The sequence below is a fragment of the Cervus canadensis genome, chromosome 12 (genome assembly GCF_019320065.1).
Source record: "Cervus canadensis isolate Bull #8, Minnesota chromosome 12, ASM1932006v1, whole genome shotgun sequence".
Taxonomy (NCBI): Eukaryota; Metazoa; Chordata; class Mammalia; order Artiodactyla; family Cervidae; genus Cervus; species Cervus canadensis.
The window spans coordinates 42,542,713-42,568,639 of NC_057397.1; the positions used below are offsets into that span (position 1 = coordinate 42,542,713).

The 25,927-nt window shown below is 38.0% G+C and overlaps 2 protein-coding genes across 2 annotated transcripts; both read right to left on the bottom strand.

Moving 5' to 3' along the window:
* Window positions 1–4,681: 4,681 nt before the first annotated feature.
* FABP9 (fatty acid binding protein 9) lies at window positions 4,682–7,904 on the bottom strand. The gene is made up of 4 exons (XM_043483734.1): window positions 7,776–7,904; window positions 5,934–6,106; window positions 5,029–5,130; window positions 4,682–4,865 (listed from the first exon to the last, which is right to left on the bottom strand). Exons 1-4 carry the CDS (start codon window positions 7,846–7,848, stop codon window positions 4,815–4,817), a joined length of 399 nt encoding a protein of 132 aa, XP_043339669.1. The 5' UTR covers window positions 7,849–7,904; the 3' UTR covers window positions 4,682–4,814.
* A 13,177-nt stretch (window positions 7,905–21,081) lies between these two features.
* LOC122451215 (fatty acid-binding protein, adipocyte) lies at window positions 21,082–25,518 on the bottom strand. The gene is made up of 4 exons (XM_043483837.1): window positions 25,363–25,518; window positions 22,440–22,612; window positions 21,757–21,858; window positions 21,082–21,294 (listed from the first exon to the last, which is right to left on the bottom strand). The coding sequence occupies exons 1-4, from the start codon at window positions 25,433–25,435 to the stop codon at window positions 21,244–21,246; spliced, it is 399 nt and encodes a 132-aa protein (XP_043339772.1). The 5' UTR covers window positions 25,436–25,518; the 3' UTR covers window positions 21,082–21,243.
* Between the last annotated feature and the right edge of the window lie 409 nt (window positions 25,519–25,927).

Below are 25,927 nucleotides of genomic sequence, written 5' to 3' on the forward strand. Positions count from 1 at the left end.
GAGATGGTATAATGTGGTTTATGGGCTTCCCAGCTGGCATTAGCAGTAAAGAATCCACCTGCCAATGCAGAAGACACAAGAGATATGGGTTTGATCCCCGGGTCAGGAAAATCACCTGGAGGAGGAAATGGCACCCCACTCCAGTATTCTTGCCTGGAAAATTCCATGGACAGCCTGGCAGACTATAGTCCATGGGGCAATGAATAGTCAGACATGACTGAGTGACTGAGAACACACAATGTGGCTTACACACACATATGTATGTGTACACACACACATGCACACACACACATGTATTTCAGATAAGGTAAAGTTAGATCAGAGAATCAGTTCATGTATAAACTGTACTTTCATTTATTCATGTCAAACCATGCCTTCCTTCAAACAATGGAAAACTAGTTTTGTAGTTAAATTCTAGCCTATAACATGCTCATGACTGGGGATACTTGGTGAAAATGCGTTATCTTAAATGGGCACACTGACTCAGTAATGTGAGCTGCCTCCATGAACCCTAGAATTTCAGAAGTTTAACCCAGAAGTTTATTTCTTGCTCCCTGTCTTGTCTACTGCAGCTGCTCCTGACCGATGGGTAGATTTTCTCCATAGAGAAAGGCTCAGAGGCCTTGAATCCATTTGTTCCATGCCTATAGATCCCTTCAGATTTCAGTGTCCTCTCCTCCAAGCAGCCAGGGGTTGGGGGAGATGAAAAAAGTCACACTTACCTCTTTATTCTCTTGACTGGGAAGTGGCACATGCCACTTCCACTGAGACTCTGATGACACCAAGGAGACAGGTGGGTACTGAGCCATGTCTGGCTTGCAGATGCTTCTCAAGCCAATACTGTATTGGCAAGCCCAGATTTCAAGTGGGAAATTAACTATCTCTTCTGTATTCAAATCTGGGCACACTAAGTCCTGACATTATGTCTGACTAACTAACTTAAAGTCTATATTCTGATAGAATGTTATAAGGAACTTGGAATACTGGTCTAGCTTTACCACCTACCAAATGGATGGCATTTGGATTGTAGCTTTATCACCTATACAGTATTGATTGTCCTGAGAACCAAAAAAAGAAAACCTTTGTGAAATTGTTTTGTAACTTATGTATTGACAGATGAACTCTATTTTACAAAGTAAACCAAAATTGATTTCTTCCAAATCCCATTTCTAACTGATTAGTTGCTCCTAGACCCCGCCTACCTCTGCTGTAACACTCTTCCAATCTTACTTTGTCTGCCCACTGTTTTAGTGCACATGCCTTCAATTCTGTGGTTCCTATTCTTTGCATTCTAATTGCCTTATTATCTGGGAAGGGGATGTGGGAAAAATGAGAAGACATGAGGGATCCTCTGTGCTGGCCCACTGAAGAATGAATGTGTCATTTAGCCTCATCACAACCTTGTGAAGTAGGCAATCTTCATTTTGCAAAGGAGAAAACCAACGTGGGTAAACAGCTCATTCAAGCTCACAAAACGGTCAATGGCAGAAGCAGGATTTAAGTCCTGCTCTGTCTCCTTCTCAAATTTCATTTCCTGCAATGTATTTCGGAGGGTAGCAGGCACTTCCTGTTCTGTCATGAGGCTGGTTGTTAGACGGTCCCTCCCAATCCTGACCCTTTCAAAAAATGACTCAAGGTCTAGATACCAACCTTCAAAGTGGACAGATTATAGTTTTCTGTAAATGTTTAAAATAGACATAAATTGAGGATTAGGTTATGTCTTGATTTCTTCATCCTAAATTTCTGTCTATTTTTGTTACTACCTTTGAAATAGTCAGTTGTCTTTTAATTTCTTTCAAAGCATGTTCTTTTATGATTATTACATTTTTGTGCAAATATATGAAAATTAAATACACCAAAAATGTTCAAAATAAATTATCTTTGCCAGTGGTTTACTAAATAGTATTGGGTAGCAAAAAAAGAAATCTGGTGAGTTATTCATGGGTAATAGTATTAATCATGTTTTTAGTATCTTTGATATTTGGATAATTAATTCTTTTCTGTAAACTTCAGTGTGAATTTAAAATGTAATAGTTTATCACTAAGTTTTCAGTCTAAAAATATTCAAAAATATATATTTTATAGTTTATAAAATCTGTCACTTCCTCTACTTCAAATCCTTTCGGAAAGTGAATAATGGCTTTTTATTGCTCAACAGTAATTGTCATTATTATCCTTTTTCTATAAATCCAGTGCAACTTGACAAGTTATTTTATTTGTTTTTAGATAAATGGTGACAGTTTTTGAAGTTAACTCAGATATACCGAGAGACTGATCATGGGAACGTCCTTAGTAAAGACTGATAATTCTAAGTATAAACTTTAATGAATTTTTTCTTATAGAAATATTAAAACAATTTGAGAATAAAAATAAAATCAATAGGGTTTGAAGATGCCTCTGTTACTTGTAACAATAAAAAATAGTTGTGAACTCTACCCTTAACTCATTTCTATTTGCCATCACCTAGTAGAGTATTGATGGAGAAGAAAATGGCAACCCACTCTGGTGTTCTTGCCTGGGAAATCACACGGACAGGAGGAGCCTGGTGAACTACAGTCCTTGGGGTCGCAAAGGAGTCGGACATGACCGAAATGCTAAACAATAGAGCATTGAACAGATGGTGGTCACTGAGTAAGCACTTGCAGAATGAGTGACTTTCTCAGGAGTAGCTTGCCAGATTCTACCTACTAAAGACTCCACATCAGAATTTTTATCTCATTTAGGTTGTCTATAACTTGAGCTGTGACATTATGAGAAGAGACATAAGTCTTGAAAATTCAGAACTAAATTATTCTTTTTAAAATTTGCCTCTGTAAAGCCAAAGATTTAAATGAGTCAGTGCCTAGTGCTTTTTAGAATACACTAATCCTTGTGGAAAACACTTCAACCAGTGATCTGAGTTGTTGCTGAAGTGCTGCCATCTGCGTCCCCATCGCAGAGACCATACTCTGATGAAGGCAGCACAAGCCTCTGCTCCCCGTTGTGCACAGGATGCTACCTTGGGGCTTGAAAACCTCTTTGACTTCTGGAGAATGAGTACAGGTACATTTTGTACATACTAGAGTCCTTTAGGAAGGACAGAGACAAGCGTGGGGGAATGACTGTCGTTGCCCACATCTGGCAGTAGTGTGGCTACAAGTGCACAGTTTTATGCTGAGGTCTTCAGGTTTAATATGACAGTCCCAGCTCCTTTCCTTGGACCAGAATTCAGGTACTGTCCCAACCCCATGCTAAGTCTTTTTTATTACTCTTTTTTAAAATTAATTAATTAATTCTAATTGGAGGCTAATTATTTCACAATATTGTAGTGGTTTTGCCATACATTGACATGAATCAGCCATGGGTGTACATGTGTTCCCCATCCTGAACCCCCCTCCCACCTCCCTCCCCATCCCGTCCTTTACAGTCATCCCAGTGCACCAGCCCTGAGCACCCTGCCTCATGCATCAAACCTGGACTGGTGATCTGTTTCACATATGTTAATATATATGTTTAATTTCATCCTTACTAAGGTAATCATACTTCTTAGTTTGCCTAGGACAGTCCCAGTTTATGCTTTTGGCCCAGGTGTAATTACTGATAGTGCCTCTTTCCACTTTTCACTTCTCATTCAGTTTAGATGACAAACTGGCACAAATTACACACTACCCTCAGGGGTTATTTTTGACTAACTACTGTCTGGCTTAAGTTTAATTTGCAGCATAAGATATACAGAATTCTTCCTCTTTTTCCTTTTCCTCTTCCCACTGCCACAAACACACTCAATTTTAAAATTTTACCTGTAATTACTCTGTTTCGCTCTAATCCCTGAGAGTACTTCCTAGCAACAGTAATCAGTGAAACTATTAAGCGACTTTATGAAGCTCTAACAATTATATTCCCACTAGGTGTTTAGAAGTCCAGGACTGGCATTTAATAAAATGTCTGCAAAAGACAAATACAATTCTGCAAAGACTAAGTTGTAAGTGATGGTGACAGATGCACTAGCCTGATTATGTTAAATGCATTTATGGAAAAGTAGGATAATGATTGTTTTAAATGTTCTATAGTAATTCAAGCACAGTGTAGAATGTTCAGGCTATATTTTATAGCCTTTTTGTCTCTGTGTCTGTCTCTCTCCCCTTCTCCCTGTCTCTCTCATCTATCTATTATTCATTATCTATCTGTCTGTCATCTATCTATCCTATCTACAAGACTTTAAGTAGGGCCAACCTTCTGCAAAAATAGATAGTAATATTGGTTGTCAACACCTATGTTGTTCAAGATGGATGTTAGTTGCTCAGTCATGTCTGACTCTTTGCAACCCCATAGATTGTAGCCCACCAGGCTCCTCTGTCTCTGTGATTCTCCAGGGAAGAATACTGGAGTGGGTTGCCGTTCCCTTCTCCAGGAGATCTTCCAACCCAGGGATCGAACCCAGGTCTCCTGCTTTGCAGGCAGATTCCAATGATTATAATATATCCCTCTTTGAAGTCACATGAATTTCAATAGAGCACCCTTTGACAGAAAGCCTTAACCTAAATGAAATGGGTCAATTGAAGGAAAATCAAGGATTGCAGAAGTCAAGTGTGCAAAGAATAAAGGGCACTTTGGTGATCTCATAATCATGCCAGAGACAGGTAGTTTCTTGTGTCACCCATTTAGATTGTCCCTAACTCTCAAGATTACACAGCTCAATAACTGCACTTAGTTTGGTTTTATTGAGCAAATTTATGTTGAGAAATTTTTTTTTAAATCACTGGCCCTGAAGCACATCTTCTTCAAGTCCCAGTTTCCTGTTAGTGAACAAGTTTTCACTGAAGCATACAATTTCTTCACACCTTTTCATAGACACCAGTGCTGACAACATTATTCATGATATATTCCTAAAAGCAAAGAGGGATCTATTAGAGTTGGTACATGATACATTAAATTTGCTCTGTCCCTCTTTCCCCAGACTGCCTACTCGGGCCGTAAGACAATTGAACGATTTGAAAGGCATGCGTCAAATAGTAGCATCAAAAATTTTTAAATTTAGAGAAAACTCACCACTACCATTTTTCCATCTACAATTTTTCTTTTGATCGTTGTCTCTTTACCAAGCCATTTTTGAACATGAATCATTGAGTCACCACCTAGTGTTATGATGCTCTATAAATGTAGAAAGGAATCAGTCAGAAATAGCAATTCACGACATCCTGATGACCCAAGACTAGATATCTATTTTTTAATTTCCATTTTGAAATTCTTTTCTCCAAAATTCTTATATCAGTTCTTGTCCTAATTTAATACCATCAAACCAGGGAAGTCTCAAGAGATTATTCAAGTGATGCTCTTTTCCCCCAGGTAAGCAATACCTAAACTATTTGTGAATGATTGTTCCATATTCTGTGTTATAAAATGACAAAGAAAGGGCTTCTCTGATGGTTCAGTGGTAAAGATTCCACCTGCCAATGCAGGAGACAAGGGTTCAACCCCTGATCTGGGAAGATCCTACCTGGCGCTGGACAGCTAAACCCATGCACCACAACTATTGAACCTGTGCTCTAGAACCCGGGGAGCCACAGCTACTGAAGCCCAAGCCCTAGAGCCCCAGAGTCTGTGCTCCACAACAAGAGAAGCCACTGCAACAAGAAGCCTGTCCACCACAATTAGTGAGTAGCCCCCACTCACCGCAACCAGAGAAAAGCCCATGTAGCAACAAAGACCCAGGACAGCCAATAAATAAATAAATAAAATGCAAAACAAACAAAAAATGACAAAGAGAGATCAGAGAAGCAGTGAAAACGTGTTGAGGTTTTGGGCCCTAAATCATCTGCAAAAGAATTGACTTTAGAAATGTGCACTATTAATTAACAAAATAAACTCAAACTGACTGGGTGAATTAGAACAAACTATGCCTAATTGCCTTCCAGATTTTTCCTGATTATGAAGCAGGAAGATTTAGTTCTTACCTTCACTTTCCGGTTATCTATGGTGGTTTCATCAAATTCTTCCCCCAACTTGAAGGAGATCTCAGAGTTCTTGAAAGAACTTTCAGTTCTGATGGTAACCTTATCCCCGTCGGCACTAATAATGATTCTTGGCTTTGCTGATTCTGCAAGGTTCTGGACTGCAACACTCACTCCTGTAGGAATGAGTGAGAAGAAAACTCAATGCGTAGAGGAAACAACATGGCTTCTTAAGAAGTTTAGGAAGAAGTGCCAGCAATCATTTTGGAAAGCAATTCAAAAAGAACACATCCTCTCCCCATTGACATTTTGGATAGTGTGCCATATTTTCTTTAGTGCTCTCTGTATTAGCTGGTTGATCCAAACCTCCCAATCAGAAGACATGTCTAGTAATTATACTTGACATTTTAAAAGCTAAGTTCACTTTCTGAGACTATTGTGCTTCATCCAAAATCACTGAGACTCTTATACTTCATCTAAAATCTGTATTTGTATGGTGCCTTTCAATCGTATGCTTGAGCTTTGCCTCATGAGGTGTTTCAACAACAGTATTTCAACAGCAGGGGGTATTATTACCCTCATTTTAGAGATGACTATACTGACTCCCAGAGGGGTAGAGAGGCTTATTCTAGATGATGTGCTTGGTAATTAGCAGAACTGAAATTTAAACACAGGTTTTCTAATTGTCCATAAACTTTAGCATGCCTTTTTTTCCCGTAAAAAACAAACAAACAAAAAACCTTTCAAAGTATCTAACCTACTCTAAAAGAATATGACTTGCAAAAAATAAAAAATAAAAGAATATGACTTATAAAGTTCAGGCTTTTCTTATTTGCAGGTACAATTCAGATCTGGCTGAATAAAGAGGAGGTAGGCAAATTAGACAATTTGGCTGAGAGCCTGCACTGCTATTCACATTGGGAATTGTCCGTTGTTAAACTTGCCTCCTGCAATAGTTGAGCAGAAAGGCCGACTCCCATCTCTTAATATTGATATAGAAATTGATTTCACATTCATATTATGGGCAGATGGGAAGCCTCTGACTACATAAAAGCAGAAAAACTTTATATATAGTTTTTTTATTAAAAGGGAGGTTTCTCTTATATGTTTAAAATTGCTTAATTAAATGTTAAAAAATTACTGTTCTAGCATTAGTAAAGAATAGTTATTATTAGTTATCTGAGCTATTGTAAATGATATTAACTTCAACTTGAATAAGAGCTGAAGTATGCAGAACTTACAATTCTGAGAGATGTCCAATGGTGGGAAATTCCATGAGTAAAAATATTCTATTTCTATGTGTTCTATTTCAATAAAACATTTGAAACTCTTCAAAATAATGTTTCAAAAATCTCCCACATGTATCAGAACTCTAAAAATTGACCTACTAGAAATTTTGCTTGTTGCTATTGCTCTTTTGAAGTTATAACTTAAAATAAACCTTGAAATGAATTTAGTTAATAAATTTAATTATAGATAGGTGTATATATGTGTATATATATATATATATAATGTGGAGCTGGGAAAAGCTGTTTAATGAAATTACCAAGATAAAAAGAAACTCTATCATGAGGGTAGGATGAAGTATTTTCAAAAAGAATATATGGTCTAAATATATAGATAATAATTATAAGGAAGTATCTGTGAGCCTAGTATTGCAAAAAGAGATAATTATTACTAGTAATAAAGAGTAAATGTAGATACATAAACCTTGTTAACCCCATGAATATACCCTAGGATCCCAAATGAACAAGAGAATTGTAGGAAAATTCATTGTAAAGTGCAAACCCAACCACATCACAAAAAGAATTGCCAGTTTCCAAGTCTTGTAAAGCTATTTCTCACCCAGCTCTTTCATATATTCATCAAAGTTTTCAATGGAGACCAGTTTCCAGGTTCCCAAGAAGGGCTCAATCATGATGGAAGGCTTGCAGAGAAGAGGTACTCACAACCAAAAGCCAAAGAAACTTAAGCAACACACTGCTACCAGAATCTTAATTTAAAAGACATCTTCATCATGTGACTCTTCTGAAATGGCCAATGGGGAGCAGCAAGACTAAAGATTCTAGGCACCAGTGTTGACTCATTTTATTTACTTTCAAATAAAGACACAGAAAATTAACATGTTAAGTTGAATTTAAGTCAATGATTATAGCTTCCAATAAACAGATTGGTAACCTCAGAGTCACCTGATAAATATTGTGGAATGGAGACAGTTTTCAATAGGGATCAGCATTTTGAACTATGAATGCCGAGTCAACTCTGAAGGAATAACCCAACAAATGTCTAATGAACACCTGACTGAGATATTTTCCTACCTGATACAGGGACATCCTTGTTTTCTCTACCTCAGCTGCTTTTTATTTGGACAAGTCACAGTGACAGAGTACTCTCTTAATTATAAGAATATGCGTCCCTCCCTTCCTTGCAGGGCTGATGAATTGATACTACTTAATGTAACTGAAATGTCTACAGTTGATTGGAGTGAGGCGTAAGGTATCATTGCTGTTAATTAAGAGTAATTGCAGAGTGGGAAGAAAACTAGCAATTATCATTGATGGTGTTTTATAATTTAAGCTCTAAAAATGAGGGGAAGCTAATGCTAAAATTCATCTTTTAGGATAACAAAGAAATCTTGATATTAAAAAAAGTAATTAAAATATTAATCTGATAATAAATATCAAAATATCTTGATGTGAAAATAAGATTAATTAAAATTTTAATCTTGATAATTAATATCAAGAAATATTGATATTGAAGTTGTGAACAGAAGTTTTAGATAGAAATATGGTATTTTGATATCTTCATTCTAAAAGAAAGACGAAGGCAGGAAGTAATTTAAATATCTGGGCCATTACTTCTAAAATCATCTTCTGTAACCCAAGTAATGGAAGTGAATTTTGCAGGTAAGGCCTTTACTGGGAAGGATTGGATTCTGAGGTTGTAGATTTACATGACAGCTTTAAACTCCAGTTGTTTTAAAGAAGGCTGGAAAATTAAAGTGAAGAACAATATTTATACTATCATCTGCCTGGGTCAAAATATTCCTTCAAGTCAAAGAAATCTGCATTCAAACCACCTATTTGTGGGGAAATTAAAAAAAAAAAAGCAGATGTTTTGGCACCACAAATTTAAATCTCAAGTGGTATAAAGAATTAATTTTGACGGAAACTTATAAAAAAGTTATTTATAATACAATATAGGGGAAATAGTTAAAATATCTGGGAGGCAAAACAAGGAAAGAAAAAACCTTAGAGTCAGTTTTAGGGAACTGAGACCTGGACTGAGTATAAGGGCCTTAGCAGTTGAAAGCACACTCAGAGGTGATGCTCAAGTAAAGAGCAAGTGACTTGATCTTGCTTTACTGGTTCTGGATTTGTATGTACTCAGCCTAAAACATGGCAGGCATACAAGTCTGCGCATGTTTGCTGGTAGGGTAGCATAATCGAGGTCTCCCCTTAGTCTAACCAGTTTTATTCCAAGTATTCTGCCGTTGATTGATTCAGAAATCAATCCTGTGGCCCATGAGGCAAAAGAGAAAGCCAAACTTCTGCCTTTTATAAAATTCCCTCACCCTTAAGAGAGAACCAGAGGGACTGTCCCCTCCTTGGCAACTTTTGCTCTCTTGTATGATAATTACCGGCTTTACAGGTGATGTTAGTGGTAAAGAACTTGCCTGCCAATTCAGGAGATGCAAGAGACACAGCTTTGATCCCTGGGTCAGGAAGATACCCTGAAGAAAGGCATGGCAACCCACTCCAGTAATCTGGCCTGGAGAATCCCATGAACAGAGGAGCCTGGCAGGCTGCAGTCTATAGGGTCGCAAAGAGCTGGACATAACTCATGCGACTTACCACAACACACACACACACACATACACACACATACACACACACGATATTTAGAACTGTTGTATCCATTGTGTTACCAAACTCAAAAATGAGGCCAAAACTGAGAATGGGAGAGAGGAAAAAGAGGAAGAACTCAAGACCACTTTGTTTCTGGAATCTTTATAAGGAGAATTGATGAATTCCATTATTATTTAAAAAACATTGTGTCCTAGTTTTTGTTCCTTGCAGTTTAAACCTTCATAACTGATATGCCTTTGTAAATAGCTCTACCTAAATTTGGACTTTGAAAACCAGTTCCAGGACTTCCCTGGTGGTCCAGAGGTTAAGGTTCTGTGTTTCCAATGCGGGGGGTGCAGGTTTGATTCCTGAACAGGGAATTAGATCCCATATGACATTTGGTGTGGAAAAAAAAATTATTAAAAGAAAATCCTATGTATCATGTGATATTGGCCTCATGCACAGCATCTCCCAGGTCTATAGATCCAACAAAATCACGTCCTATGTGAAACTGGTTCCAAGCTGGCTGATACGATTATACCTTAATAGAAGTATATTCTGGAACTTTTCTCACAGTATTGCATCGAGTCCTCCTCCAGCTGTCCCCTGAGCTCTTTCATGAGTACATCAAGTAAAGAAAATATTTATGATTCACTTCTGAATCCTTGAGAAACAGTGCCCAGTATATTGTAGTGCCTGGTATATTGTAGGTGCTCAATAAATGTTTTATGGATGAATGACAAGAGGAATAAAATGTTTATTTTGTTTTAACTGACAGTTTCCCTCATCACTGATACTAATCTCTCTAACAAGTAAAGACAAAGATTTTTTAAATTAAAAAAAAATTTATTGTGGTGAAAGTCACATAAGACATACTATTTTAATCATATTTAACTGTACAGTTCAGCGGCATTAGGTACATTCACATTGCTGTGCAGTTCTCACCATTATCCATCTTCTGAAATTTTCCTCACTTTCCTAACATGAAACTCTGTCCTCATTAAACAATAACTCCACACCTCCCCCACCCGCTGGGTCCCTGGCATCTACCAATTAATCTCCAGCTCTATCAATTTGACTATTCTAGGTACCCCATATTAGTGGAATCAAACTGTATTTAAGACAGAGTTTTAACACATTGCCCTGTCCTGACCTGCTCATATGACAGGCCTTTCACTGTGGTCATCAGACAGCACAGGGATTCTCAGACTTCTTTCATCTTTGCTCAGTGTTTCATTTACCTTCTCAACCAAGAAAGTTCTCTTCTAGCCCTGCCACTATCACTACTGGCTTTGGCATCTTTGTTTGATTATTTTTTTTTTTTAAAAAACACCATGGTGGTACAGTGGATAAGAATTTTGCCTGCCAATGCAGGGGACATAGGTTTGATCCTTGGTCCAGGAAAACGCCACATGCCAAGAAGCAACTGAGCCTGTTTGCTGAACTGCTGAAGCCTGTGGTCTAGAGCCCATGCTCCACAGGAAAACCCACTGTGATGAGAAGCCCACACAGCAAAACAAAGAGGAGACTCCACGAGCTGCAACTACAGAAAGATGGAGCACAGCGACAAAGACCCAGTGCAGCCAGAAACAAACAAATGTTTTTTAAAAATTATCATTCCCTCCAGTAAAAAAAAAATTTTAATTAAAATGTTCTTAATTGTTAATCCCAACAAAGGAACTAGAATACAGTATTCTGTTATAGAAGAGCTACATATTTTATTTCATGACAGTTTAAATACTTATTTCTCCATGATCTCATTTTTCCATGCTTTTCCAGTATCTCATTTTCTACATTAACTTTCTTTCTTGAGACTGTTTAGATATTAAACACTTTTAAAATAGATTTTAATTTTGAGATGTTACATTCTCCATTGGTGAAGGATACTGATACATTTAAATATGTACTAAAAGCTACAGAGGTCCGTCTAGTCCAGGCTATGGTTTTTCCAGTAGTCATGTATGGATGTGAGAGTTGGACTGTGAAGAAAGCTGAGTGCTGAAGAATTGATGCTTTTGAACTGTGGCTTTGGAGAAGACTCTTGAGAGTCCCTTTGACTGCAAGGAGATCCAATCAGTCCATCCTAAAGGAGATAAGTCCTGGGTGTTCATTGGAAGAACTGATGTTGAAGCTGAAACTCCAATACTTTGGCCACCTGATGTTCCAATGAGTTGACTCATTGGAAAAGACCCTGATGCTGGAAGGGATTGGGGGCAGGAGGAGAAGGGGACTACAGAGAATGAGGTGGCTGGATGGCATCACCAACTTGCTGGAGATGAGTTTGGGTAAACTCCAGGAGTTGGTGATGGACAGGGAGGCCTGGCGTGCCTGGCGTTCATGGGGTCGCAAAGAGTCGGACACGACTGAGTGACTGAACTGAACTGAACTGAAAAGCTACAAAATGATTCAGCAATACATCTGCTATTTTATTGCTGTACATAAAATAGCTGGAGCTACACTAGATTTTTTTTTCTAATTTTTTTATTGTCGTAAAATAGACATAACACAGAATTAACTATCTTTAATTATTTCTAAGTGCATGCTTCAGTGGCATTCACATTGTTGTGCAACCATCACCACCATCCATCTCTAGAAATGTTATCTTACAAAGCTGAAACTCTACCCATTAAATAGTAGTTCTCCATTCTCCACTCCCCTGCCTCCTGGTAACCATCATTCTACTTTCTGCCTCCATAACTTTTACTACTGTAAGTACCTTGTTTAAGTAAAATCATGCAGTGTTTGTTTTTGTGCGTATGTGACCAGCTTAGTTCACTTAGCCCAATGTCCTCAAGGTTTACCCATGTTGTAGGAAATCTCAGAATTTTCTTCCTTTCTAACACAATGGTATTCTGTTGGATAAAGCAAAATGTGTTATTTATATTTTGCTTATACATTCGTCCTTTGATGGACATTTGGATTGCCTCTACATTTTAGCAATAGATGAAAAATGTTGCTATGAACATTTATTGTTGTTTAGCTGTTACGTCATGTCCAACACTTTGTGATCCCAAGAACTGTATCTCGCCAGGTTTCTCTGTCCTTCACTATCTCACGGACTTTGCTCAAATTCATGTCCATTGAATTGGTGATGCTATCTAACCATCTTATCATTTGCCACCATCTTCTCCCTTTGCCTTTGATCTTTGCTGGCATCAGGGTCTTTTCCAATAAGTTGTCTCTTTGTATCAGGTGGCCAAAGGATTGGAGCTTCAGCTTCAGCATCAGTCCTTTCAATATGGGTATACATGTATCTCTTTGAGACCCTGCTGTCAATTGGTTTGGGTGTATAACCAGAAGTAGAATTGCTGGTGTGTGCATGGTCAGTCGCTTCAGATGTGTCCGACTCTTTGCAACTCTAGGGACTACATCCCAACAGACTTCTCTGTCTGTGGGATTCTCCAGCAAGAATACTGGAGTGGGTTGCCACTTCCTACTCCAGGGGATCTTCCCGAACTAGGGATTGAATCCACATCTCTTGAGTTTCCTGCATTGGGAGGTGGGTTCTTTACCACTGATGCCACCTGGTTAATTCTATTTTTAATTTTTTGGGGAATTGTTCTGCTATTTTCCACAGCAATTGTACTGCTTTACCTTCCCACCAACATTGTACAAGGTTTCCAATTTTTCCACATCCTCACTAACAAGTTATTTTTTTGTAGCCTCCATCTTAATGTATGTGAGATGCATCCCATTATGATCTTGATTTGCATTATCACTAATAATTAGCAACACTGAACATCCTTTGATGTGTTTATTGACCATTTATGTATCTTCTTTGATACAAGACATTTGCCCATTTTTGAATCAAATAGTTTTTTTGTTATTGTTTTTAGGAGCTCTCTATATATTCTGGTATTAGTTCCTTATCAGAAATATTACTTGCAAATATTTTCTCCCATTCTGTGGGTCACTTCTTAAATTTTTATGTATGTATGTATGTATTTTTGGCTGTGTTGGGTCGTTGTTGCTGGATGTGGGCTTTCTCTGGTGATGAGCAGGGGCAACTCTTTGTTGCAGTGCTCAGGCTTCTCATTGCTGTGGCTTTTCTTGTTGCAGAGCACAGGCTCTAGGCGGTGGGCTTCAATAACTGCAGCACTGGGGATCAGTACTATGGCCCACAGGATTAGTTGCTCTGTGGCATGTAGAATCTTCCTGAGCCGGGGATCCAACCCATGTTCCCTGCATTGGCAGGGGGATTCTTAACCACTCTACCACCAGGGAAGTCCCGTGAGCCACTTTTTTACTCTGTTGATAATGTCTTCTAGTGCACAGGATTTTTTTATTTTCCTGGAATCAAATTTGTCTATTTTCCCTTTTGTTACCTGTGCCTTTGATATTATATTCAAGATATCACTGCCAAGTCCAACATTGTGAAGTTTTTCTAAAAGTTTCAAGTTTTAGGTCTTACATTTGAGTTAAGTTTTGCATGTGGTGTTAAAAAAAGACATCAGTTTCACTCTTTTGCATGTGGATATCAGGTTTTCCAGGGCTTCCCCAGTGGCTCAGAAGTAAAGAATCCACCTGTGATGCAGAAGATGCAGGAGATCCAGGTTCAGTCTCAGGTCAGGGAAGATCCTCTGGAGGAGAGCCCAGCAACCCACTCCAGGATTCTTGTCTGGAGAATCCCATGGACAGAGGAGCCTGGCAGGTTACCAACCATAGGGTCACAAAGAGTTGGACATGACTGAAGTGACTGAGCATGCATGCATCCAGTTTTCCAAGCACCATTTGTTGAGAAGATTGTATTTTATCCACTGAATGGTCTTGGCAATATGCAAGAGTTCATTTAGGAGCTCTCTATTCTATTCCATTAGCCCATATGTCAATCTTTAGGCCAGTATCACACTGCTTTGATTATAGTAGCTTTGTAATAAAATTTGAAATCAGGAAGTATCAATTCCCCAACTTTGTTCTTCATTTTTAGGATTTTTTTTTTTTTTGGCTTTTCAGATTCCTTGATATTAGAATGGGCTTTTCTATTTCTGCAAGAAACATCATCGAACTTTTGACAGTGATTCCATTAAATTGGTAGATCACTTCAAATGGTATAGTATTGACAACTTCCAATCTATGACTATGGGATGTCTTTCCATTTATTTACGTCTTTTATAGTTATCATAGTACAAAACTTCCACTTCCTTGGTTAATTCTTAAGTATTTTGTTCTTCTTGGAGCTATTGAAATGGAATTGTTTTCTGCCGGGAGCCGGCACACGAGATCCCACCCATGACAAGGTCATGAGGGAGAAAACCTGACAGGCAAGGCGGATCAGGTTTTCAGGGGTTTCGAAAAGGCCAGCTCACGAGATCCCACCCATGACAAGGTCATGAGGAGAAAACCTGACAGGCAAGGCGGATCAGGTTTTCAGGGGTTTCGAAAAGGCCAGCTCACGAGATCCCACCCATGACAAGGTCATGAGGAGAAAACCTGACAGGCAAGGCGGATCAGGTTTTCAGGGGTTTCGAAAAGGCCAGCTCACGAGATCCCACCCATGACAAGGTCATGAGGAGAAAACCTGACAGGCAAGGCGGATCAGGTTTTCAGGGGTTTCGAAAAGGCCAGCTCACGAGATCCCACCCATGACAAGGTCATGAGGAGAAAACCTGACAGGCAAGGCGGATCAGGTTTTTAGGGATTCCGAAAAGCTGCTCCTGGCACTCACCTTAAAGATGATATCTGTCTTTCTGATGCTTGCTTCAATAGACTACTCCTTAATTTCTGTGACACAGGCAGAAGGCCTTCCCCGATCTCTTTCCAAATAAGAATCAATTTAGAACTTTAATCAATAAGTTTCCCGGGTGGTGGTATTTTATGAGATTATCCAGGGTGAAAGGAGTGTTTTAATTTAAACTCTTTTGCTGGTATTTTAGTTTGTTTGGCAAATGCGTTTATGCCCTTGGTACTAATATGCATGACTGCTCGTAATACCCTAATCACAAAACAGCATAAAGAACCTGATCATATAAAGGCCCTAATAGACATAGAGCCTTTTTGAGGGGTGAAGGAATCCTATTAGAAAACATGAGAAAAGTTATTCTAAAGGTGGTTATTGGGTTGATGTTTGCTTGCTGTGTTTTGCTTACTGTGTTTTTACTCTCAATGTGCTAAGGTTGTGTTATGGAAACCATTGTTAATATAGTTAAAGATCTAGAAAAATAAGAGCTTAGCCCTAGTGTGGTAACAATGAGATGGTTGTAAATTGTGAGCCAGGAGTGCTAGGCAGAAGCTGCCTCACTGAAGCCGCAGAGTCTGTATGGGGTGAAACTCTTAGATAAACGCAACTGACAACTTCTGCAGAAGGATTAAGTTTTGTGTTAACAAGTTTATACTTCTACTCTGTACTGTTGCCCTATGAGACTGCTACCTTGCAGTTAAGATCACCATAGAAACAGAAAATAGGTTTACATTCACCTGACTTGTATAAAATATTAACAGGCCCCAAGGCCAGAAGATAATGTACAAGACCCTCATAAACAAAGAAGTATGCAGAAAACACCCTGTTTTCATGAAGAACAAGCTGATGTAATGTTAAACTATCTTCCCCTTAGAGATGTACTAACTTAGGGTATAAAAGCTATGGTAAAAAATAAAGCATTGCCAGACCCTGCTGCACCCCCGTCTGGTCACTGTCTTCTCTCTCTCTCCCTCGCAGACTTGGCCCTGTCAAGGCTGGTCTCACGTGTCTTCTCTCTCGCTGACGCCGTTCATCCTGAGGGTACCCCCTGGATCCTGCCGAGGCTGGACCCCGGAAGTTTTCTTAATTTACTTTTAGAATTGTTCATTGTTAATGTTATAGAAATGTAACTGATTTTTAACTAGTGAATCCAACTTCAGGTCTTTCTCAGGGACAGTTTCTGTTGGTTTAACTTTTTCTTTGAATGGGCCAAGCTCTCCTATTTCTTTCTGTGTACTGTAATTTTACTGTTGAAAACAAAATTTGAATTTAATAATGTGCTAACTCTGGAAATGAGATTCTCCTCCTTCTCTAAGGTTTCCTGTTTTTCGTTTTTGTTTTCTGATTGCTGTAGTCTGACTCTGTGCCAAGAACCAGCCTAAGGAATAAACTTAAGGTCTTCTCATGTCCTTTCTGACCCTGTGTCTTTTCCTTGAAATGCACAGTGACTTTCTAACATCCTCTGTATATGAAATTGCTTTTGAATGTCCTTGTCTTTAATTATGGCTACTCAAAGCGGAAAAAGTAAGAACTGAAGGGAAGGAAAGGGTGCTGGCCCTTTAAATTTCCTGACAATCATTTGAGGAGGGGGAGGAGGGTGGTGTTTGCAACAATGGGAGGAAATGCAACAAAAGTGGCCACCACCTCTTTCTTTGTCTGCACTTCAGTGATCAGAAGCAGCAATCAGTGATTAGAACACATATTCCAGGTATTTGGAGGATAGGGTCTTCATTGGGCTTCCTGGGTGGCTTAGCGGTAAAGAATCTACCTGCAAAGCAGGAGCTGCAGGAGAGGGGGTTTTGATCCCTGAGTTGGAAAGACCCCCTGGAGTAGGAAATGGCAACCAGCTCCAGTATTCTTGCCTGGAGAATCCCTTGAACAGAGGAGCCTGATGGGCTACAGTACATAGGGTCTCAAAGAGTCAGACATGACTGAGCAGCTAACACTAAGATGGTTTTTGCCAAGTCATTCCACTGTAAAATTAATTAATAAGCAATTAATTAATTTTATAGTTATCTTTCATGGCCTAGTTCAATTGCATCTTCTATGCCGAAAACCTTCCTCCAGCACATACTGAGTGCTCTGCTTGCCCTTGGCTTCCTTCCAATCCATAAAATATACCACACAATTTATCATATAATTCATGTCCTCCTCTATATTTTGTCTTCATTCATTTCACTAAAATTTATTGATTGATTACCATATTTCAGGCATTGTACTAGATACTTTGTATATACATAAGTGTCCTGAGGCTGTGTCAGCCTAGTCATGGAAAAGATGAGAAATTAAAATGTGGTAATATCATGTTATAGTAAGAACACGTATCTTTCCTGTGGTCATGGGAGGATGGGTTTAACTCTTCTCAGATATGAAGGGTGAGGGAGGAGGAGGAACTATCAGAAAAATTTTCCCAGGTGATATGATGATGTTCGTGTTATTTCTCTACCACACTGAGGGCATGATCATGAATTGTTTCTGTGTTACAAACCACACCTAGCACAGGGAAGAGTGTTCACTCACTCAAAAACTATTTACTAAACTCTAAATCTGCTGTTTACTGTGCCAGGGTCTGGGGACATGGCTAAAAATATGACACAATCTTTGCCTTTGAGATGCTCTCAGTAACTGAGTTTTTCCTGTTGCCTAGCATTTTCTGGTTGTTTGGCTACACATAAACTATTTTAATATTTTGTAAATTGAGATGGGGTGGTTGCACAAGTTGATGGATAGATCCATAATCAAATATAACATTAAAACTGTGTTTTCCACATAACTGAGCACAGGGAAGTCCACTGATAAGCGATCTAAGTGCCATGTCTCATTCCCTAATCCAGAAATTCTTGGTACTCATAGACTCTGGTTAGAAGTGCTATAACCACATTGCTCAGAAGCCAGATCTCAAATACCAAAAACATTGCTACCCAAAGGCCATCTTGGAGGCTTACCTATTCTTAGTGAATAATTCACAGAAAATGGAGCTCAGTGATAGCAGTGATGGGAATTGCATAAAAGAAGGTATAAGTTGGCCCAGTGTTTCACCCAATTCTTAATATTTCCAAGGAGGGAGTGAGTGGCTTTTTTTTTTTCATATCCGTTTTAAGATATAGATGGATTCTATGTCCACACATCTCTCTCTGAGAAGTATCCATTTGATCCTGTCTCTCTTCCTTTAAAAGTAGAATCGCCTCTGTATTTCTGTATGTGTGTTGATAGAAGGAATGTTAATGAAAAATTATGTGAGGTTCAAAGAGGTCCCAGGGAGGATAAATCAGAGAACTGACATTGAAGATATATCTTGTTTCTACAGCTTTAGTTTTATGGTGAAAACAAGAAATCGACCTATCTAGCAAATTTACATTGGACTGAATCTTCTTATTCTATGCTTCCACATCAACTGACAAATAAGAATTAAATTTGAAGAGTAGATTTTGAAAAAAATCCTTGAATGATCACAGCACCATTTATGAATTAAGCTACCACTTGAACACAGATGGTGTGTGATCAGTTGTGCCCAACTCTTTGCAACTTCATGGACTGTAACCCATCGGGTTCCTCATTCCATGGAATTTTCCAGACAAGAATACTAGGGTGAGTTGCCATTTCCAGTCCAGGGATCAAACACACTTCTCTTACATCTCCTGAATTGGCAGGAGGATTCTTTACCACTTTGCCACCAGGGGAGCCCACTAAATACTGATGGTTTCTGGATCTATGTCCCAGCTAGGATTGCTCTCTTGAATATCAAACTCCTATGTCTATTCCCTACTTATTTTATAGACTTAAACTTTGAACTTCAGTTTTCACTTCTTTAAATAGGAATACCAAATCCTCATCATAGGATTATTTTGATAATAAATTAAGTTAGAGCATGTAAAGTGCAAGGACCATAGTGTTTAATAAATATTGATTTACCAAGAATTTTTCTAAACAATTCCTACAAACCTCGTTTTGAATTCTCCAATTCTTAAGTAATTTCAAAGTGAAAGTTTAACTCTCTGCTTTTGTAAAGTAAATTATTATGATCAGAAAGTTAATTTACCTCTTCTGGCTTCTCTGTATCTTGGTGTTATGCATATAGTGTGTGTGTGTGTATGTGTGTGTGTGTGTGTGTATGTGTGTGCTAAGTCACTTCAGTCATGTCTGACTCTATGTGATCCTATAGACTATAGACCACCAGGCTCCTCTGTCCATGCGATTCTCCAGGCAAGGATACTGGAGTGAGTTGCCATGCCCTCCTCCAGGGGATCTTCCTGACCCAGGGATCAAACTTGCATCTCTTATGTCTCCCACCTTGGCACGTGGGTTTTTCACCACTAACACCACCTATGCATATGGTGCGTGTGTGCATGCTAAGTTGCTTCAGTTGTTTCCAACTCTTTGCCACCCTATGGACTACATTCAGAAAACAATAAACTTTTTTTTTTTCCATGCTGTGTGGCATGTGGAATCTTAGTTACTTGACCGGAGATTGAACTACTCCTCTGGCAGTGGAAGCATGGAATCTTAACCACTGAACTGCTGGAGGTCAAAGTGTTAGTCACTCTCTTGTGTTTAACTCTTTGCAACCCCATGGACTGTAGCCCAGAAGGCTCCTCTGTTCATGCAATTCTACAGGCAAGAATAGTGGAGTGGGTTGCCATGCACTCCTCCAGGGGATCTTCCCAACCCAGGGATTGAACTGGGGTCTCCTGCACTGCAGGTGGATTCTTTTACCATCTGAGCCACCAGGAAGTCTCTTATAAACTTATTTTTGAAGGAAGCATCACAAATAGAATGTATCAATTGCAGGGCACACTTTAAAAGATTTTGGATTCCTATAAAAGCTAAGTATGTGATAGGGAAATTTCAGTCTATGTACATGGAACTCTAAGGATCTATAGAGGTGCCTCAAAGTACCACAAAGTGCAGAGGAAACAAATTTTCTTTCTCTCTCACACACACACAAATGAAAACACGACCTTACTGGCTTTATTATCATTATTGTTTGTTTTATATATTGAAATTCCAGGGAAATTTTATTTGCATAAAAAATTCCAGGACATATTCAATATCTTTTTTAAAAAAAAATTCCACTGGTAAGAAAAAAAGAAAAATTTGTAAATGACTACAAGAACATTTACATCATAATTTATTACAAGCCTGTCATATCTTTTCTGGAATAAATGTAATGTGATTATTTGGACTTACTTCTAGGCAGACTCCAGGGATACCTTGGTTTACTAATAATTTTTCAGGTTAAAATTAATAGCCCAGAAATCTTTGTCTACACTCTTCGTTGCTACCCCACCTCTCTGTCTTGATGCTGTAGGACAGATTTTTGTGAAATGAGAACACTTGGACCAGCTGACTGTGGACAATTTCACTACATTTAAATCTATCTTAGGTCCCTGAAAGGGTGTTGCTTGACTATAGCTATGGTAAAGAAGGACTTCATATTCAGTAATAGTACATATTTATCATTTTCTACCTAAGAATATGGGAAATTCATATTTTTTTCACCTTGAATTATTATTTTAAAAAATCATATTATACTGGAAACAAAGCAATAATACAATTTTATATTTCTGTCACTAAATTATGAGTAAGAAATTGTTAAATATAATGAATAAATCATTACATAGCCTTATAAATCTAAAAAGTTTTATTTAACCAACCATATCAAAATCAGTCTGGAAGAAAATCAGTTTCTTGCTTATCAGTGGAAAATAACAATATATGTTTGGACAACGCATCCAACAGAAAGTCATGGAGTTCGATGCAAACTTCATCCATTTAAATATCCCTTGGCTTATGCTCTCTCATAAACTCTGGTAGCAGTGACACCATTCATGACACATTCCTAGGCACAAAAGCAAAATATTGGTAAAATCCTCAGGACTCAACAACTTATGTTTTGTTTATTTATTGTCTCCTTCAATGTTGAGAAGGAAAAAATGTTCATCAAAAGATATTCACTCTTGGCTCTTGTTATATACTTGATGTTGTAATAAACTAGGGAGACACAGAGATCAGGAAGATACAATTCTTACCCTCAAGGAATCTTACAATCTATGTGGTGAGTGAAAAACATAATTAGACATGCACAATACAATATGGTTCACATTGAGAGGGATAAGAAAATACTTCCTGGGGCCCAGTATACATAGACGGAGCTTAGAAGGATATTGCCAGAGTGAAACTACAATCCCAATAGACTAACTTTTCATTCTACAAGGGCGATTGTCTATTTCTCTAGGTAGGATAACGATTATGGGATGACCTAGCACTAAAATCTAGAATTAAGTAGCGGGAGGATACTCACCAGCACCAGCTTATCATCCACAAGTTTTCTCTTTATGGTGGTTGATTTTCCATCCCAGTTTTGCACCTGTACCAGGGCACCTCCATCTAAGTTTATGGTGCTCTGTGGGGATAATTAAAAATGATTACAATGATAGAGGGAAAAAAAATAAAACACTTCTATTTGCTTATTTTGAGGTACTTAGCAATTCTAAATTACAAGAAAATGTTGCAAAAGAAAACAATTAATGCCAAAAACAACATGCAAAATTACATGTATATTATGATCAGAATATTATACAAACATGCATTTGAAAAAAAATACTGTGAAAGAATATAGATAATAAATTTATGTGGAATAGCATCATAGGTGGTTTTTTCCTCCCCCCCCCACTCTTTTAAAAGTTCTCTAACATTGTTATGTTACTTCAATTTACTTCAAATACTATATATATATACATACACACACACACACACACATACGGTATGACAAATTTTTAAACATTTTTAAAGCAATAAGGACAATTTTATTAAATGGGAGAAAATTCACCAACTAAATATCAAAGGCAACATGGTTTAGATCTAGCAATCTGAGATTTTTGGCTTATAACGGAATGGCTTTCCTTCTTCTACAAAATGGCTTGTTGTAGGCAGCAGTCATTTATAAATCAGGCTTTTTCTCTGCTCCAGTTCTTTATTCCTCACCTTGACTTTCCTGTCATCTGGAGTGACTTCATCAAATTCCTGGCCCAATTTGAAGGAAATCTCAGTATTTTTAAAGGTGCTTTCTGACTTAATGGTGACCACATCCCCATTTACACTGATGATCAAAGTGGGCTTGGCCATGCCAGCCACTTTCCTGGTAGCAAAGCCCACACCTGTAGTTGGGAAAAGAAAAATGTCAAGTATACGATTTTTCTCTCATATATTTATCTAAGGAAGAGCAGGTGTGTGTGTGTGTGTGTGTGTGTGTGTGTGTGTGTGTGTGTGTATTTAGACAGATGCATGTGTGCCCATGTACTATCTACACTCCAGTGAGTGTATTAAAGGAGAAAGACTCCATGAGTTTATTATTAAAGTCTTTATTTAAACATCTCCTGAAAATAAGTGAAATCAGCTAATACTTAAGTAACACCCAAGGCACAATTAGATGTAAGTCCGTTCTTTAAACTTCCCCCTCTGGGTTTCCGATGAGACTCTTCAGGAGACCCATTGTTACTTTTCCATAAGCACATGTAAAAGATTAAATTTTCTGGGACATACATACTTTAAAAGTCACTGCACTCTCAAAATAACTGGCCATCTCAACCGTGAGAGCAGCCACCTTCATTTTACTCAGTTCATGAAACACTTGAGAATCTCAACCATTGCTTCTTGAATAACAGAAATGATCTAATCCATAGTCAAAGGTAGAACTCTCAATAGGATTCAGGGGACCAATAGAGAGTTACTCAGTTAAAATTTAATTTGGGTGTACAGAAACCACATTTCATGGCATTCGCTGCCACACCTAGTTTTCCTGGCTTTTCATAATTACTCTGAAATGAAGATTTTGATTAATTTTTCCAAAAGGCAAAATGTTTCTTGCATTCATACCACTTTAGAATGGTGATGGTAGTTCCAATAAATTATAGAAAATTTTAAAGAGGGCTTAGGCATCAACTGAAAATTTCAAAGTTTAAGAAATCATTATTTTAGTAAGTTCAGAAATTAATACTTTGCTTCCCAATCACTTAAGTGGCAAGCTCCTCTTGTTTTAAAAAAAAAAAAGAAAAAAATAGGAATGTGTTTTGGGGGATGTTACAGCTTTGGGTTGAATGATTTACAACTTAACATAGAAAACAGTACCTTACCATTGCTGCATATGTTACAGAGATTTTATGACAGTCATAGGTGTGTTGGATTTTTAAAATGCAATGCACAAATCTACTTCTTTGACTAGGTATAGACACCAAAATTTAAGAATAGTGGGGAGGCAATATATTATACAAAACAAGCAATGCCGAGGCTCCGATTTAGCTCCCTGTCTGAAAGTGGTGACAGGTGGGAGGATAACATGCTGCTTCATCAAGTCTTGTCTCTGTTACAAAATGTAACCTCAAATTAATGGAGTGAGTCAGCACAGTGAATACATGAGACATTGGGTGTGGTTCCAGATTGGCCAAGCTTAGGAAAATCACACTCTCCTCTTGCTTGATTCTGTTTTCATTTGACTGATGAAAACGATACCTGCTGACTGAAGGTAATCAATTAGAGCAGCAAATTTCAGAATGTATCTTATTGTCTTTCATTATCATCAATGCTTAACAATTTTAAAAGGCCATGGTACCTACATGTGTGCTAAGTCCCTTCAGTCATATCTGACTCTTTGCAACCCTGTGAACCATAGCCCACTAGGCTCCTCTGTTCATGGGATTCTCCAGGCAAGAATACTGAAGTGGGTTGCCATGCCCTCCTCTAGAGGAATCTTTCTGACCCAGGGATTGAACCCTCTGTCTCTTAAATCCCCTGTATTGGCAGGTGGGTTCTTTACCACTAGCACCACGTAGGAAGCCCAAATGCAATGGTATAAAAATTTAAATATAAATATTCAAAGTGTAAAATGCTTCTAAAAATAAATAGGTAAATAGACTCAAGTCCTGTAATATCAATATCAGTGCATATTGGTTAGATTATTGAGTTACAACTAGTCAGTAGTCTGGAAAACTAGGTCTCATTCATATTGAAGTTCCTGATTTTCCTCTTGTCTATAAACATGGAAAACAGTAGTTATAAACAAGCAAGAAATATACTATAAGATTTAGAAGAAGGTTAAGTCTTGAGATTTAGGGATTAAATTATAACCTCTAATAAAGATACTGGGAAAAAAAAATCCCTCCCCAATTTGCAACCCATGGATACAGCTTCATCATGCATGGGTGTGGCTGCCTGACGGAATTCCCGCCTCTCTGCTCCTTTGCTTTACCTCTGTAATTATCTGGGGAACACACAGGTGATGATAGCAGAATAAAAAAACCTGAAAGCCTCTATTATCAATAATTCTGTGTCATGCCTTGTAATATTAAGTCAAACAAATATCTAAGACATTTAAGGAAAACATTTTCAGAAATTAAGATTTTTCCTTCCATAATACAACCACACATTTTAACAGATTGACTTTAAAACAATAAAATAGTTGGTTAATATACATTACTCAAAAGATTGCATTAAGATGATAAATACAGTGCTTTCAGTTTCAAATGGAAATTATCACATGCTAGGGAATAAATATAGGCTTATTTCCAAGTTATTGCTTATTTTATATACAAAAGGAATGAATGAAAAAGAGGCAGATAGCCAAGTAAACCAAAGATATTCAAGGTTAGCAATCAAATAAAATCTTGTCATTTCTATACAATGCCACTTACACTCTTTTTCATATCAGTTCACCTTTAGTAAGTATTAGTTGTGACTTCCGTCTAGAATGTTTCTGGAAACAAATGATTCCCACTTGTTATTTTTTATCACATCTATATAGAAAGCAGCATTTCATGTCGGGCCAGTGCTTCCAGAGTGAAAAAGAACCATAGACCTCTCTTTCCTAGAGAAAAAGTTATAAGCCCAGCCATTCAACAATGCATTTCCTTACCCACTTCTTTCATGTAATCATCAAAGTTTTCACTGGAGACAAGTTTCCAGGTACCTACGAATGCATCACACATTTTGTGAGCTTTCTAGAATTATTCTTCAAGATGAGAAAGAAGCACAGCTTTCAGCAAGATGCTGTTACCCTCTGAGTCTAGATAACTTCCTTTTAAAGGTGCCCAGAACATGTGATCTTGGGCATAACCAATTGGGAATGGTATCAGATCATTTCCTTCATTGCCAGCCTCTGCAGTTTTCCCTCTGAGTCATGTTTTTAATAGAAATTTCTCAACTTTGGCTCTCCTTGGCAAATGGTCATTGGACTCAGAGTAGAACTTATTTTTAACCTTTGACAGAATATTTTCAACAATCTTGTTTTGACAGCTTAAAATTCAGTGCATTGAGTTTCCTATTTTTTTCATACATATTTATCCCAGTGTAGAGTGGACCAGTGTATTATCTTGGGATAAATTCTGACTCCCCTTTCTAGAGTTCCTATTAAAATTGTAATTATGTGGTTCGTTTGAATTGAGGAACGTAAGAATTACCTTGGATATTCTTAAGTAATT